A 16085-nucleotide genomic window follows, 5' to 3' on the forward strand; every position below is an offset into this window, starting at 1 on the left:
TCCTTTAAAAGCAAGCAGCAACTGGGACTCTGATAAATAGATTTAAAAGATGGGCAATATACGTGTGGCCAACAGAAGGGAAAACGGGTATAGCTGAAAAGGGCTAAGTTAAAAAAAATAAAATAAAAGAGGTTGCACTACAAATACATCTGTTTATTTAAAAGGAAATCTGTCCAAGTGCAATATTTAACGTCATGAGCTAAAGAAACACAGCCTGAAGTTAGAAAAATCTATAAAACATGCCTCTTGTGATGTTTTCTAGTGGAAAATGTAATTTGGCACTTGCAACAGAATGAGTTCAACATCCCTGCATCATTATCTCTTGGCTTGATTCCTAAATTGCTACATCTGGAGGAACAGCAAGAGATCTTGTTGTTGCTCCTTGATGCAAATAATTCCACCAAAGGACTGCCAAGACACTAGTTACCATGTAAGAGGCTTCGGAACATGGGGATACATCTTGATACACCAATACATTCTTGCTGAGCACATTTATTTCTGAGGCAATGTACAGTTCAAATGCAAAGATTTATTTTTCCATAAAAAAAATTAATTCTGCTCCACTATTTAAAATACTGTAGACCACATACCATCTTTCATGATATACACAACCACTATTAAAGGTGGAAGTTGGAAACTTCTTGAAAGACTGGCATTCACAATTCAACAAAGAAAAATAAATATTCTCACCTTGCAAACTGGCATTCTCTGATTTGCTATAGGAGTCTTTGCCAACTACTAACCACAAACAGAAGACTGATCTTAGAATCAAACAGTTGTGAGAAAGATGCAGAGTTTTTCTATGACACTTGCTGGCCTCATTAAGGGTACTCAGATTTTTACATTTTAGAATACATTTTGTCTGTAAGTTTTAGGATGACAAACCCTCATCTGTTACCACCTGCCTAATTTCAGCAAAATTCTTTTCCCTGCAGGTGCAATAGATGAAACAAGAATCAGCAAGCACATCAACTTTGTGCTGATTGTTACATAAACAAAATTGCTAATTTATTTAAGAAACTAGCAAATGCTTGCTGTATCTAAATACAGTAACATTTGTTAACATATTTAGTTAATGAGAATCCCTTAAATAATGGATCCTACTGAAAATGCACAGAACACACAGCCAAAGTGTGAAGAGGGCCAACTGTACCCTGGGGAGCATCAGGCACGGCACTGCTGGCTGGGCGAGGGGAGGGACTGGCCTGCTCTGAGCTGGTACGGCCTCACCTCCAGCACTGTGGGCAAGTTGGGGCAGCACAAAATACAAAATAAGACACAAAACTGTTACGGAGTGCCCAGAGGGTGAAAGATCTGGAGGGGAGGATGTGCGAGGAGCAGCTGAGGTCCCTTGGTTTGTTCAGCCCCGAGCAGAGCAGGCTGAGGGGAGGCCTCATGGCGGCCTGCAGCTCCCTCACGAGGGGAGCGGAGGGGCAGGCGCTGAGCTCTGCTCTCTGGGGACAGCGACAGGACCCGAGGGAACGGCATGGAGCTGGGACAGGGGAGGGTCAGGCTGGGTGTCAGGGAAAGGTTCTGCACCCAGAGGGTGGTCGGGCACTGGGACAGGCTCCCCAGGGCGGTGGTCACAGCACCAGGCCTGCCAGAGATCACAGAGCATTTGGACAGCACACTCAGATACGTGATCTGATTTTTGGGTGCTCCTCTGGGGACCCAGGAGTTGGACTCAATGATTGTTGTAGGGTCCTTCTGACTTGGGATATTCTGTGATTCTATGATTCTAAATTCAGGCAACAGCAAGACTCAGGATGGAAACAATAGCTCCATTGGTACAGTTCTCTTTCCTGAACTCCATTTGTCCTTAAGCTCAGATATAAATAGTTTGGTAAAACACAAACACAATTTCCACTATTTGTCACATCTCCAACCCAGCATCCTCTAAATCAAATGGTTCAGAGTTAAGTGGGGAACTCCAGTACAGGACGAGGTGTGGCCCCAAAGCTCCTGGGGGATAAGAAAGGAGGAATCGCTGTGACAGTACAACCACATCTCATCATCTAACACAATTCAGTGCTCACATTCACAGCTCTAAATCTTCCCTATCTGTCAAGGTGATCAGTACATCATATAACAAGTGTATGACAAGCTTGAAACAACAGTTCATCAGCTGATGAGATATGAATAATATGTTTAAAAATACTATTAAATATTTTACTTTCCAAATCATTAAAGAAGACATGTTGCTGAAGAGGAATACAACTGTAGTTCCTTTAAAATTTGCAGTAAACTCAGGTGAACTGGCAATAAATTAAAAGCAAAACCAAATTAATTCAAGATGACTCAACTTCAGACATAATTTTATTAAATATGAATCTCAGCTTTCCATTCAGGAATAAAAAAGAAAAGCTGTATTCAAACACAGAAGTTAAAAGCAAACAAACACACCAAACCCTACAAAACAGGACCTCCCCCTCAAAGACTCGGGAACCATATGTCAGATTAAAAAGCCAAAAAAAAAGTATTTCAGTTTTTCTGGGTGGGAGATATGTGGAAAGTCTTATTTAAGGTTTCTGCATGTGGGAATTAGCAATACTATAAAATACTATAATATACTTTGAAAGACAACTCATCATGACAACACAAGGCAAAGCTGAAGAAGAATTGAGTTAACCATGAGTTTTGGGGTTAATTTTCCTGAAAGAGCAGTTGAGCCTTCAAAGTCTGCACGCAACAGAAGTGTCCCACAGAACTTGTATCGCAGAACTGAGTGTTCTCAAGTTATTAAAAACATTTTGGCCAAGGCTAAGGAAAGGGAGGTGCTGATGTTTCTACAGTCTTGCGTTCGACCTTGTCAACAGCTACTGCAAAGTCATCCAAACCCCACTGAATTCCAGAAAAGTCTGACCAAACTACTGCATTGAAAATAATCTCATCAAAAAATTATAGGACATGCACAGATAGGTGCCTTTTCATTTACAAGTTTTCAAAAGAGAAATCCGTACCACATTAAAACCAACTAACTAAAATAAGATCTTGACTGAAGACATGTCTTTGGTCAATTAATATAGACTATTTGTGGTGCTGAGCACCACTTTTCCATTTTACAAACAAAGAACAACTTTTTTGAAGTCTCCAGACCCACACCCATATGTAAAGTTGCAACCCGAATCAGCACTATTCTTTCCTTTAATCTTCAATAGATCAGAATACGAAGGGACAGCCACAGCTTTCTCCCAGGGAGTGGAAAGCATTAACAAAATACTGATTGTTTAGCATATTGCTTCCAGGGAATACCAGCCGTTCAATCTGAGATCTGTCTTGGTAAAAATGTAAGAAGTGAAAACAGAATATATCCTCTGGGATTCAACAGGCAGTTTGCAGTTTTCCTTCCATCATCAGAGTGGAAATTGCACATAATAGAAAATTACTCTTTCCAGTCCATTTCTTCAGTTTTTAAATGGAAGATTTAAAAATTAAAAGTCATTCTGTTTTGCTGTCAGATGTCCATTCTGTCTGAATCAAAAAAAAAAAACCACCCACACACTATAATATCCTCCCTTCTCCCCCCCACCCCCTAAAACAACAACAAAAAAACACCTAACTGAATTTACACAAGGTAAAATGTTAAGTTTCAGATATTTCATATACAAAAGAGACCCATGTAAGGCATTAGTCTCTGATCTTCAAGGAGAAATCCCACATACAACATTCTAAACCATTGTAAGAAATCACCATTAAGTTTGACAAGACAAAAGTCACAAACTGTATGATTTTACAGTAAATAAACGAAAAGCAAAGTAATCCCACCTTCTTTTTTATAACTCTTTCCTTTGTCCAGTGTTTAGAGTTAAGTCCAGTCTTTTCTGATAGCCAAGGCTTCTCTTTTGACGTTTTAATAATATTGTGAAGAACCATCCTTAAAATATTCTTCATGTGTAAATAGTAGTGAATAGAAATATAATAGTGCAGAGCTAAAACCTAAAGCAGTTTCTGTGCAACAACTACAGTGAAAACCACTTAAATGGAGTATTTTTGGTCTACTGGCATATGAATTCAAGCAGCGGTGACGAGCAGTGATAAGATGTTCTAAGGAAACAAGACAGGCCACAGTTGTGACAGGAACAAGATAGGCTAGATCAAGTTTCGCCTAATTAGGCAAGGTTGCAGTAGGGGAGTTCTGCTATCCTCTCATTGTGCAATAGTCATCTTTGTTTGATGTTATAATAATGAAAAACATTAGAGTATTCATCCGAAGTAAATTTACATATAAGGCACTGTCTGTCTCAGGAGAGACAGAAGTGATTTTTTCCATTGAAGGGGGCACTGGGGAGCGTAAGTTCAAAGACCAAACAATGATAACATGTATCATTTAACATTTCCATGATACTTTTCGTGAAGTCAGTGAAACTTTTAAAGTCAACCAACCAGCTTAAATACAAAACAACAACAACATCCACCATGTATTTACGTCTAAAAATACTATAGTTCAAGCACTACTCCATTCTTGGCAGAGTCTTTCTTCTTGCTGGATGTAATTCAAGCAGCAGAGAATATAAAATAGTAAGCTATGTTTCTGATTGCCTCTTCATGTCAAGGGACAGGGAATGTTTATCATCATTCCTGTCAACACTACCCAGGATCCGGAGTGAGGCACAGACAGAGATGGCACCAACAATGCATTTAGCTTTCACTCTACTATTGCAGGAGTGAAGCATGTTCTTCTGCCTGATCCATTGCCTTAATAGAGAAAATACAGAGAAAGAGTGAGCAAGTGACCCAGCGTGGGGGGAACAAAGACACACAAAGAAACCCATACTATGAAAAAACAACCCATCTTAAACAACCCATCTCTCAGAGCAGATTATAAACGACGTTTTCTGTGTAGCACCTTATGCATGAACTGCAGAAGGAAGAGTAGTAGGTTCTCAGTTTAATTTGTGATCCACAGAACTGCTACATTACCCTTCCCCACGAGCAGCAGCAGAAGGAAGAAAAAACTGGTAAGGTTCCATATTTAGCCTGCTTCAACATTCAGAAATAGCATTGTCCTCCCTTAATGCATTTTGTCAGAAATGCAAACACTCCGATCCCATGCAGTCTTCCTTCCGCCTTAGCAAACAAGTACCGTTGATAGGTTACTGGGAATATAATCAGTAGAATCATTTCAGATTTCTAAAATGCAGCAACTTAAAGAAATTAACCTCTTAGGAACTAAGGACTTATTAAATAAATTTGAAATGGGAGAATGTTTCTTAAAAGGGAAGGGTTGTTTTGCTTCAGAAAGGATGGAAAAAATCTAGGCTGGTTGTTCTCCAAAAGCAGATCATATCTTTATCTGCCAGAAAAACAAATTGTATCACATGAATAAATATTTGAGAGGCAAAGCTGGGCCTATATTAACACACATTGTGCCCATCTTCCAACTGTTGCTATTAACTGAATGCTTCTGAACAAAAAAATCAAAGTTTATAAAAACCTTACTTGCAATAGGAGGGCTTAATATACACATGCATTTAGGAAGTATATGGGAGGGTCCAAATCTAAAGCCCACAATCCCTTTGGATGATCAGGATCTTTTTAAAGAAGCATATGAACTTGAAAAAAAAAAGACATGTCACTGGACTTCCTTCTTTTATCCTGTCATCCTCCCTTCGGAAGTAATTGAAAGCATCTGTACATACTTTGCTAAATCAGATAAATATTAAAAGCCATACAAGCACAGTGTAGCCCCTTCCTTTTTCTCATTTGGTCCATAAGAGTATTGCCTCTAAATTGAGTATCTGATCCAGCACAGTTATGTGGCTGACTGATTTGTAACTGTTACTTCTAGGAAGGAAATTATAAATCTAGGAGGGAGAGGAAGGTAAGGATGCCACAGCTATATCCTCTGGTTGCGTAATGTATGATCAGCCTCAACATTCTAAATTAAAGAAATAAGGGGATTCCTCCACCCTGCAACACGTAAAGAGGTTTTGAATGCTGTAAATGAAGATGAGGTGCATGAAATTTTTCACAGGTATAAATTCTTATCTTATATTAAATGCAGCAACTACACAAGGTCCGAGAAGACTTGCCCTGTGTAACAAAGCTCATATTCAGCAATGCTATACAACTGCAGATGACATAAATCACTCAGCGGGAAAGTAAAATGCAGTCTATGATCCTACTAAAGCACTTTATCATAAAGACATTAATGACCTCCGAAAAACACATGGAATGATGTAGGAAAAAAAATAAAAGAACTGGAAGTGTAATTCCATAAAATGCACACAGTTTAACATCAAATGCAGAATGGAAAATTACTTGACATAAATCTATAGATTAAAATTGGTAGATGTGAGCAACCAATACAAGGAAGTAACAGACAAGTATAAAGAACAGCACCAGTTCAGAAGAATTAAACCCCAATGCTGTATTCATAGTATCACTAAATTTAAGCCCTTCTTGTTTCAGTAACTTTGATTCCACTTTGCCACCCAATCCTCCTTTTCACTATTTTAACCTCTTTGCTCCTCCTAAATAAGCTTTATTGCAAATGCCTAATATGTGCAATTTGTTGATTTTGAACATGCTTAACTACACACGTGATTGCACAGAGGGTCTCTAAGCCAAGCTTTTCCACAATAGTGGAAACTTCAACTAAATAGGCACCCTAACTTCCAGATGAAAAATAACTTACGAGAATTTGCACATACAGTAAGAAAATCAGCTTGTATGCTTTATTTACACAGTCTCTTTCAGTTTCTGTAGGTATGATCAATCAAAAATCCATGGATCATACTGGGGAAAGAAAAGAAAAAAATAAAACCTCATGTTTATGATCTTTTTTCTTACAAAGTTAGTTTTAAATTAATAATACTTAATGAGACAGGTACCTAGATTTCCTTACAACATCCACTTAAGCAAACTGACAGTTTAGTTTACGTATTTCTGAAATCTATTTTACTGAGGTAAAAATGTCATGTTCTATTACACTATAACAATTGTGAGCCCAACACCTATGCGGAGTATGCATTGTAGGGAGCGCGTTTCCTTTTTGCCCAAAGGTTAGAGAAAATCAAAGCCATAAAAGAATTTAAGTATGTCAAATACGTACATTTAAATTTACAGATTAAAAAAAAATGTTCTTCCAAAGCAGAAGTTACACCTAGTGTGCTTTTCTTGGGGGAGGAGAGGGGAAGGTTTTTTCTCCTTGCTGCCCTCCAGATGATGCCAGAAGTAGGAGAGCATTTCTAGCCCTCAGTACGCCAGCGGACTCGTTCCAGCCAGGCTCCGCACCCCAATGCGCACACACCTACCTGCACAAGGACACCCGTGTCACCGTGCCTGCTCCCGTATTAGAAAACACCTTTTCCTCAGAAGAAAATTGTGGTACTTGACAGAAGGAGGATGACTGAATAACTCTGGTCCCCTCTCAGGGTGGGTAAAGGAAGACAAAAGAATGACAAAGGAATTCAGACGTGATTGGGATACGCTCAGCCCCGAGCACTGGAAGAGGCTGCCGAGACCTCGCTCCTTGAAAAATTTCTGTATAGTTTGTGAGACAGCAAGATAAAGCTGATCAAAAGTTTTTTCCTGCTTCTGAAAAGGTACGGGCAAGTACCTGCACACCCCCGATTAAGCTCGCTTAATTTTATGCCAGCAGTTCTTCCAGGCTCTGAGAGACCAAACAGAATAGTTCTGGGTTGCTCCAGGACACCCTTTTTCCTCAGTCAGCTAGGATGGCTGGCGATAGGGACAGCACTAAATGGAGATAATGCAGTAGCATCTAGAAGACCCAAATAACAATCAAGGACTTGTTAGGGTGAATGTAAAAAAACCATCCAGATACACAAAAATACCATAGTGGAAACACTGTAAATTCTTTGATTTAGTGTAGTTTATACATCTCCTAAAACACTTATTTTTTCTGACTGCAACTTTGTAATGTAAAAACCAAAAAAATATCTATTTAAAATGCTATCAAAGAAAGCTAAAGGTTGGTAAAGGTGAAAGTGAATCGAAACTCAAAAGCCTTTATCTCTATCAAAAAATGAGCAAAAGGACATTGGTTGACACATAAATTATATTATTTCCATCTAAGTATTTGGGTCGGATCCCAAAAGCACATTGGGGTCAATAGAGCAGCTTATAGTTCAAACTGATTTAAACCTAGTTCAGAACTTCTCCTCCTATTAGCACTGCAAAAGCAAACACTATGCTATCCATCATCCAAAAAAGAAAGGTAAAGAAAGTGCCACAGTCAGGAATTTGGGCTGGGGGAACGGGCTGCAAGCAACACACTTTCAATTGCTTTGTGTCAATGTAAAACCTTGATTCTTATGGCATATTCCCCATAATCACACCGAGTCTTGCTGAAGAACTGACAACAAAGCAGTAGACACACCGCAGCATCAGTACTCCAAGAAGCTAGTCAGAGAAAGGACTGAAAACATTTCTTAGTGACACGGGCTAGTAGACACCAATCCATGTGGCGTGGTTTTTAAAATGACTGCATTGATGCTGACATGATTAAGAAGTGTAAAGGAGGTGAACCATTACAGATCTTTTTTCCACTAGCAAAAAATCACGATTTAGACGTGTAGCTAAAATTTTCCAAAACGCAGATAACTTGGGACAATAAAGCAGTAAGGAAGAACATTAAGCATTAGGCATGCTGAGATGTTCAGAGCTGCATGCAGAGATGAAGCTGCATACAGAGATGAGTTTCACAGTTTATTTTCTTAAGACACTGTTTCAGGAACTCAGTCATCTCCTGAAGTGTACATACAGTCCAGCTGTTTGGAGCCTGAATAGTAATTAACCTATTCGTTAGCCCATTCATTAGCCTGCAGAATCACACAAAACTGTTTCATTTCCAAGAACTTGCTGTTTTTAAATACACAGCAGGAAAATCTAACCTCTCTATGTGAATGCATCTGCACAACAACTTGAGCTATGAGGACCCTGCTTGACTATTTCTAATAAAGCCAAGTATCTAACGTAGGTAGAGGTGGAAGCTTCTGTGCTGACCACATCAGCACACCATACATGCTCTGGCTAACGTGTTGTCCTCTCTACAAAATCCTTGCAGCCTGAGAACAATTTTACAAACACTAAATATTCCATAGAAACATTCAGGTATCCTCTTGTTACATATCTTTTCAAAGGAAGTGTCTGAGCTATCTGAATATCCATCTTTGGCTAGATGGGATGGACTCAGATTTTGACCCATATTAGTTAAGATTTTACAGGATATCCATATACTTTCTGAAGCCTGTTTTATTTTTCTTCACCCAAGAATAGTAAGCTTTCAGATAAGAAAAAAGTTGAGCTCTATTGCAAGTACCACCTTCAGAAGAGCAGTAAGAATGCCACCAGGTGCTGCACTGTCTTGAACCACGTCAGACAAACTGCATTAAGAAAATGGATTAGAGAAGGATTTCTCCATGCAAACATACATTCAAAGAGTATCTCCAAATTAAACTGCACCTGTTACTCTAAACTGAGATTTAACCCAGCTTTCTGGAGAAATTAAAAAAATTTATATGCAGGTAAGACTATTCTTAATGGCTATGGTAATCTTGCTGGTCTCAGACCACCCTTTTTCTTTCCCTTTAAGATCAGAGAGCAGCACAAGCATTACTTTTTTCCACTTATTAATAATGCAGCTCTGAAAACTGCTTTTTTCATCCAACACTAACTTTCAACAACCCTCACCTGTTCACCTTTGGAGATATGGACAGAAATATTCTGCTTTTGGGGGGGATAGTGAGGTTTGGCAGTCTCAGAGAGTCAAATATTGACTCCCAGGAGAGGAGCAGAACACGATTAATTCAGATGTTAGTTAATGTGCTGCATTTATGTGCATGAGGTCAACCCATAGGATTTGGGATCTGTAAAACTCCTGTATCAGCCTGGCAGAGCCCTGGGGCACTGTGCTGTTTTCTTGTTTTCATTTCAGAGAGCTGGGAAATTTGCCACCTGGGACACAAACCACATACCAAAATCTTCTACACGTATCTCAGCGTACTCGTGCACTACCCTGGAGTTCTTTCAGGCTGAAAATCCCGACAGTGTAATCTGCTAAAAGCGATTACGCCCTTCTGGCAACCTCCGCGTTTCTGCCCTTTCTTGTGCTGGTCCCGGTGCCTCTCTGACCCTGCAGTGAGGCGGTTTCGGTGTGCTAAGCTGGCAGAAAAGTACCTCGACAAAAAAAAAAAAAAAAAAAAAAAAAAAAAAAAAAAAGCAAACCAAACCCAGCTGAGTTAGCAAAGTAAAGTGGCTCAGCACTGATTCAGACAAACACCAGTACACGAGAGGGGGCAGCAGGGAAGGCAGGCTCACAGCAGCCCCTGCAGTGACACACACACCTGAAGCCTCAGCTTCCCCCAGCCTCGATTTGTGAGCAATAATTTAGTCATGGGGAAGCTGAAATCCTTTGGTCAAACTTGAAGTAGGCTGATATATAGGTGAAACACACCGTCTGCAACGAGTTTAGATTACATGAACTACTGTTACCTGCTGAAGTTGGAATTCCTTAAATAAAATATCAGTTTTACAGCTGCAGTCTCCTCACCCATAAATAGAACTCTGCTGCTAAGCAAAGCAATGAATTGGAAATCAAAAAACCTTAACTGTACTTCCAACTAGTGAAGGTCTAGGCTAAGTTACACTGTGAATCTTAGATGAAAAAATAACGGGCAGAAGCCAGAAGGCACATAATACTGCAAAGGGGGTCACAGTTTTTTAATTTTATTTTCTTTGGTCAAAACTTAGTCTGTATTTGCTTCTCCAGACTTCCTCAAAGACCACACTTTCCACCCGAAGCCCCCACTTGCTCCTGTTTCAGGGAACATAGATAATAAAGCATTACTGGATTCACAAGCCAAAAAAAGAACTGGTGAAACCTTAACTGCTATCTCTGAAAATCTCTGCAGTGTAATAACATTGCTCAGTTTAATTTCACTATTCTACTGATATAGCAAGTATTAAGAGAACAAAATTCAAGATATGTTGCCTAGGGCACAGCTTCTACCATCATACGATGAATGTGAGTGACCACCCTAGGCTGAAACAGGGAGATTCCCCTTCTCTGCTGTCCCTCTCAGCCACACAGCTTGCTCCCTCCTGTACCTGCACGGACAATAAAAGTCATAATACAAACTGATTTAATGCACTAGCCTGGCAAATTATACACGTGTGTGTATGTATTATATCTTCAGCATTCTTTGGATGCATTTATTATTATCATTATTAAATTTTTTAGTGCCCTGGATCAGTTTCCTGAGGCAACCAGTACAGTGTGCTCAAAGCAAATGGTGGGAATGGGCAGCAAGGAGCAAGGAAGAAGGAAACAGGCACTTCCACTGGTCACAGGAAATGGTTAATTCAGCTCATCTGTATTGTGAAACCTCAGCCTTGAAAGGAATCTAGTCGCTCCAACATCCTACTGCACCATCGCGATAAACCTGCACGCTCCAACACAGGCGAGATTACACACGCTTGCTTCTGAGCAAGACTGAAGCACAAGGAGAGCGTGAGTTAAAAGCTAGGTGATGTGACTGAAAATTTAGTTTCAAGACAATTCCTTTTCTTAATTAAGCAGTTCATGTATTTGCTTGTCCTTTGTTTTATTACCAAATTTACACTTTGCCCCCTTGACAGCGTTACGGGTTTTGACACTCAAATTAACCCCTGAAGGACTGCGTCCCTTATTGCACAATATATTTTTACTATTACCTGTCATAAAAAATTGTTTTCAGAAACTCAAAACACTGAACACATTCAATTGGATGTAGTCCTTAATACATTACAGATTCTTACATGCTGCCAAGTTTAATTGATTCTAATGGCAGACTTCCAAAATACCAGAAAATTGTACCTACCAACCCAACAGCATAAAGTGTTAAAATTTCATAGTATTTATTTACTTAAGTCTTGTAATTTAAGAACCAATGAGACACAGGATTCAAGACTCATGAAAAAGATGCTCACAGAAGTGACAAGATATTTTAAGTCACCTAATAACAACATTTTCCAATTTAAGAAAAATAAAATTGACTTGGCTGGGGTCTGGCAAGATCTAAAAGTCCCTGAATGTTTAAGAAGATAGAAAAAATCTGAGCTTTGATTTTAACATAGAGCATTAGACTGCAGATTCTTCTTAAAAAGACAATCTATTCTATCTATGGACAACTCCTAGCATGGGTACATACCTATACATTATATTAATATACAAATTAGACGAATAAGCTAGAATGCTTTTTATAATACAGTAAGAAGGCTTGTATTTTACATCAAACTTCAATTTGTTAGATTAACGTAACTTGATTTGATGGAGTGGCATTTTGATTCGAAATAAGTACCTGTCCTCTCTGAAGTCTGTAATGGACAATCTGACCTACATTAGTTATGAAGAGAAACTAATAAATGCAATCATTTGCCTCAAAATTTTCTCGTATGTTTCACTGGAATCCACAAGCCTCTATGACGTATATTTATATGTTCTATTATCAGAGTAGCCTACAAATTGCCCCTTTTGTTAACATGGTGAAGGCTATGAACTTACGCTTACCATAGAATAGGCCATATTCTGTCATCCTAAGGAAACGGTGAGATGATCCGAAAAAGATGAAATGGCCTTTAAGCTTTGTTGCAATAAATAACTCCATTAATAATGGCTGATAAACTTGCAAATTATTCTCTACAGTCAGCTCAGATTTATTCAGCAAACAAGGATGATATCAGTGCTGCTGCTAATTATACAGCAGTGAATTAATTGCAATATATTTTATCTCAGCATCACTGAAAATTCCTAATACTAAGTATACGACAGTGTACATCTTCCTTTAGACTTACACGATGTACAATTATGTTAGCAGTGACCTTTCTAAGCAAGAGAACAGTGCACACTGATTTGAAAATATTTTGCTTTTCAATTAGGAATAAACAATGACCACTGTGGACCTGCTGGGAAAGGTCTTAGACTGAATAAGTGATAAATGTTGAGTTGTTTAGGAAAATAAATAAATAAAAATCCTTTTTGCAACTCACCTGGAAAACAGCTTAATTCAAAAAGAACCACTACAGATACCCATCTTTGGTTTGTGTTTTGTCAACTGTTATCTATCTTCACAGATCAGGAACACGTGCAGCGATTAGGAAGATATTAATGCACATTGTAATATTCAAGATCCACTTGTGTACTGTCTAGTCTCATATAAAATATGCCTCAGGGATGATCTTTCAAGAAGACCTACAGTTTCACACAAAAATAACCAAAGTGCAGTCCACATCTCATTCCTCCTTGGAAGCCAAACTGTGTTCAGAACTAACAATAAAGTTGTTTTTACATTTCATAAAAACAAAGTAGAGTAAGCAATATGGACTTCTATAGATCCTGGCAGCAAAAGAAATCACAGATGATGAAACCTCTCATACGTAATTCTATTCCCACATGAAAAAAAAGAAGTCCACCACCACCACACAGGAAAAGGGAAAAACAAAATAAATTTATATATATGTGTGTGTGTGTGTATGTATATATATACATATACGTAGATCATTCCATACTGTCAATTTTAAGAAGTCATATCTGAAGAATAGAAAATTGAATATAAAAACATTACCAATCCAGAAACGGCCTCAATAAAGTACTTCAAATGTGATAAACGCAAGTCTCCCCCCCCCAAAAAAAGAGGAAAGTTGAATGCTTCATTTCAGTTTGTTGACAGAACACTGTAGCTATGCCCACTTGTTACAATTCAATAATTGTAGTATTATTAGTCTCTCCTCCTACTATTATTATATACTTTTGCTAATTATAGAAAAAAGAAGGATCAGGGAAAGAATATTTCTATGAATTTAAATACAAGGAATTCCATCACATAACAAGTTTGAGCACAAGCTTTTCCCTTTTCAGAATAAATAACCTGAAATTAAAAAAAAAAAAAGCAACATTTCCAACATTTCCCCCAATTCTACAGCCCCACGTTCACATTATTTTGATATTATATGCTGATTACTCCAGTAAGTATTTTTCCCCCCATCCTTTCAGTCCAGAAATAATACTTGGGATAAAAACCTGGCAGACTAATGGCGCTGTCAAAGTGTCCGTTTAAACGCACATATTCCCAACTACCTGATGACAGGCAGTCCGTAACAGCTTTTAAAAGCTCTTCAGAAAGGCAAAATATTTATTATTCTAGGATTCGGATTCAGTAAGCTCTAATCTGCAACATTACTACCACTGCAGCGAGGTAATGTGTTTTTATTAAAACTCAGCCGCCAGTATTAAAACGCTTTGAAGTACATTTCAAAAACATAATACAAGTCTGAATCTTATAACACTTTCAAATAACCACAAGCAACTGCTATATTTAAACAAGCACGAAGGCAACAACACTGGCAGAAACACTTATCCAGTAGTTAAAAAAAAAAGACAAAAACCAACACAACACAAACACAGGAGGGACTTTTACAGAACGCCAATCGCCGCACTACGGAAGTTCTGACATTCACCTGAAGCACACACGAGGCAGCAATGGGAAGCAAATACATTTCTCATGACCTAGCCTGTCACTGGCACGCTGGGCTTTCCGTAAGAATGCGATGAACGTAAAGCACAAGCCAAGGTGCGCTGGAAGCTGAGAGCTGACGGTCATCTCGGCGTTGCTTTCGCTGGCCAACAGCCAGCTGGAGCGAGCTCACCGATACTGAGGAAGAATTTGGGGATTCTGGTATCTGGAGCGAGTTGGCAGGAATTCTCTCTCAGTATCGGTGTTTTGGTAGCTGGCAACTGGGAGCTGAGGCAGGGTGACAAGCTCGCCATAATGCCTGCTTGTAATCGCTACCTGCGCTCTCCAACCTGAAACTTTACGTCCAGCTTCAGCTATTTACTTCCTTCTCTCAGCCTCGAAGCAGAGCACCCGATACCCCCACCGAAACCCAGTCCGCTGCGGCATCTCGGTTGCGAGCACTGCAGAGGACCTGTAAATAAAACCCTCTTTTCCAGTGGAATCGGCGAAAACACGTGAGCCCTTCCTCGGAGCATCTCCCGAACCCGCGTTTGAGAGAGGCAGAGTTTGAGGGGGACCCCCCTGACAGGAGGGCACCCAGGAGCGACCCCCCGAGACCTTGGGGCACCGGGGGGGGGGGGTACCCCCGACAGGAGAGCACCCGGGGGGGTATCCGAAGGCAGAAGGGACCCCAAGACCCGTTCGTGTCTCGGTCTCAGGGTCTCCTGCACGACACCCAGGCTGGCAGCGGGGCTCCTCGGTACCGGGGGGGCTGCAGCTGCCGTGAGCGAGCCGCGGTGTCACCGACCGAAGCCCAGAAGGGAGCCGGGCCGAGCCAGAGCTACCTGCCCGGCGGGAAATAATATTCATTAACCCTAAAAAAATAAAATTCGGTGCTTCGAAAGGGTTAAAAAAATAATAATCACCCCAACCGAGGAACAACCGCGCCCCCCCCCCCCCCCCCCCCCCCCGCAGCCCCCCGCGGACACGAGGGGGCGCCGGGGGCCGGGCACGGGCGGAGCCCGGGGGGTGCCGCGGCCCTGGGCCTGCGGCAGGGCGGGCTCAGCCCCTTCCCACTCACCGGCATCATCGCCGCTGTCGCCGCCGTTCCCCAGCCAGCCCCGCCGCCGCCGCCACCGGGCCTCGCTTGGCACCGCCGCCGCTCCCCAGCCCGGAGGCCGCCCTTCTCGCTCGGCCTGGCGGCGGTGACAGGTGCCCGGCGCGCTGCTCGCTGCCCGCAGCGGGCGGAAGGAAGGGGCCCAGGCGGCGGCGGCGGCGGCAGCGCCCGGCTCCCGGCTCCTAGCGCCCCCCGCCTGCCGCCGCCTGCCTCCTGCCGCCGCCGCTTCCTGCTCCGCCCGCGCCGCGCCGCCCCGCCAGGGGTTAACGGCCGCCGCCGCGCCATTGGCCCGGGCGGCAGCGCCGGGGGCGGGGCTCGGCGAGGCGCGGGCACGGCGGAGGGGGAAGGGAGGGGGGGAGCGGCGCGGGGGCGCGCGTCGGGGCGGAGGGGGCGTGGGGAGCGTGGGCTGAGGGGGGCGGCCATGATGGAGGGGGGGTGTGCCCAGGGTAGTGAGTGGCGTCCCCAGTCCAGTCAGTATGCCCCTGCCCATGGCTGGGGCTGGACCTAGGTGG

At 41.5% G+C, this 16085-nt stretch overlaps 1 protein-coding gene across 5 annotated transcripts in view; it reads right to left on the minus strand.

Annotated features, from left to right (window-relative positions):
- PPP1R13B (protein phosphatase 1 regulatory subunit 13B) overlaps positions 1–15810 on the minus strand; it is a 71190-nt gene extending 55380 nt beyond the window's left edge. For 2 of the 5 annotated variants that reach the window (XM_035326812.1, XM_035326811.1), the window contains exon 1: positions 3766–3973. In XM_035326812.1, coding sequence (XP_035182703.1) covers positions 3766–3891 — 126 coding nt within the window. In that variant the 5' untranslated portion in view covers positions 3892–3973. Of the gene's footprint in view, positions 1–3765; positions 3974–15537 lie in introns of those variants that run through there. The other 3 variants (XM_035326816.1, XM_035326815.1, XM_035326813.1) reach the window with 2 other exon arrangements.
- Between the last annotated feature and the right edge of the window lie 275 nt (positions 15811–16085).

Source organism: Oxyura jamaicensis, chromosome 5 (genome assembly GCF_011077185.1).
Source record: "Oxyura jamaicensis isolate SHBP4307 breed ruddy duck chromosome 5, BPBGC_Ojam_1.0, whole genome shotgun sequence".
NCBI classification, from domain to species: Eukaryota; Metazoa; Chordata; class Aves; order Anseriformes; family Anatidae; genus Oxyura; species Oxyura jamaicensis.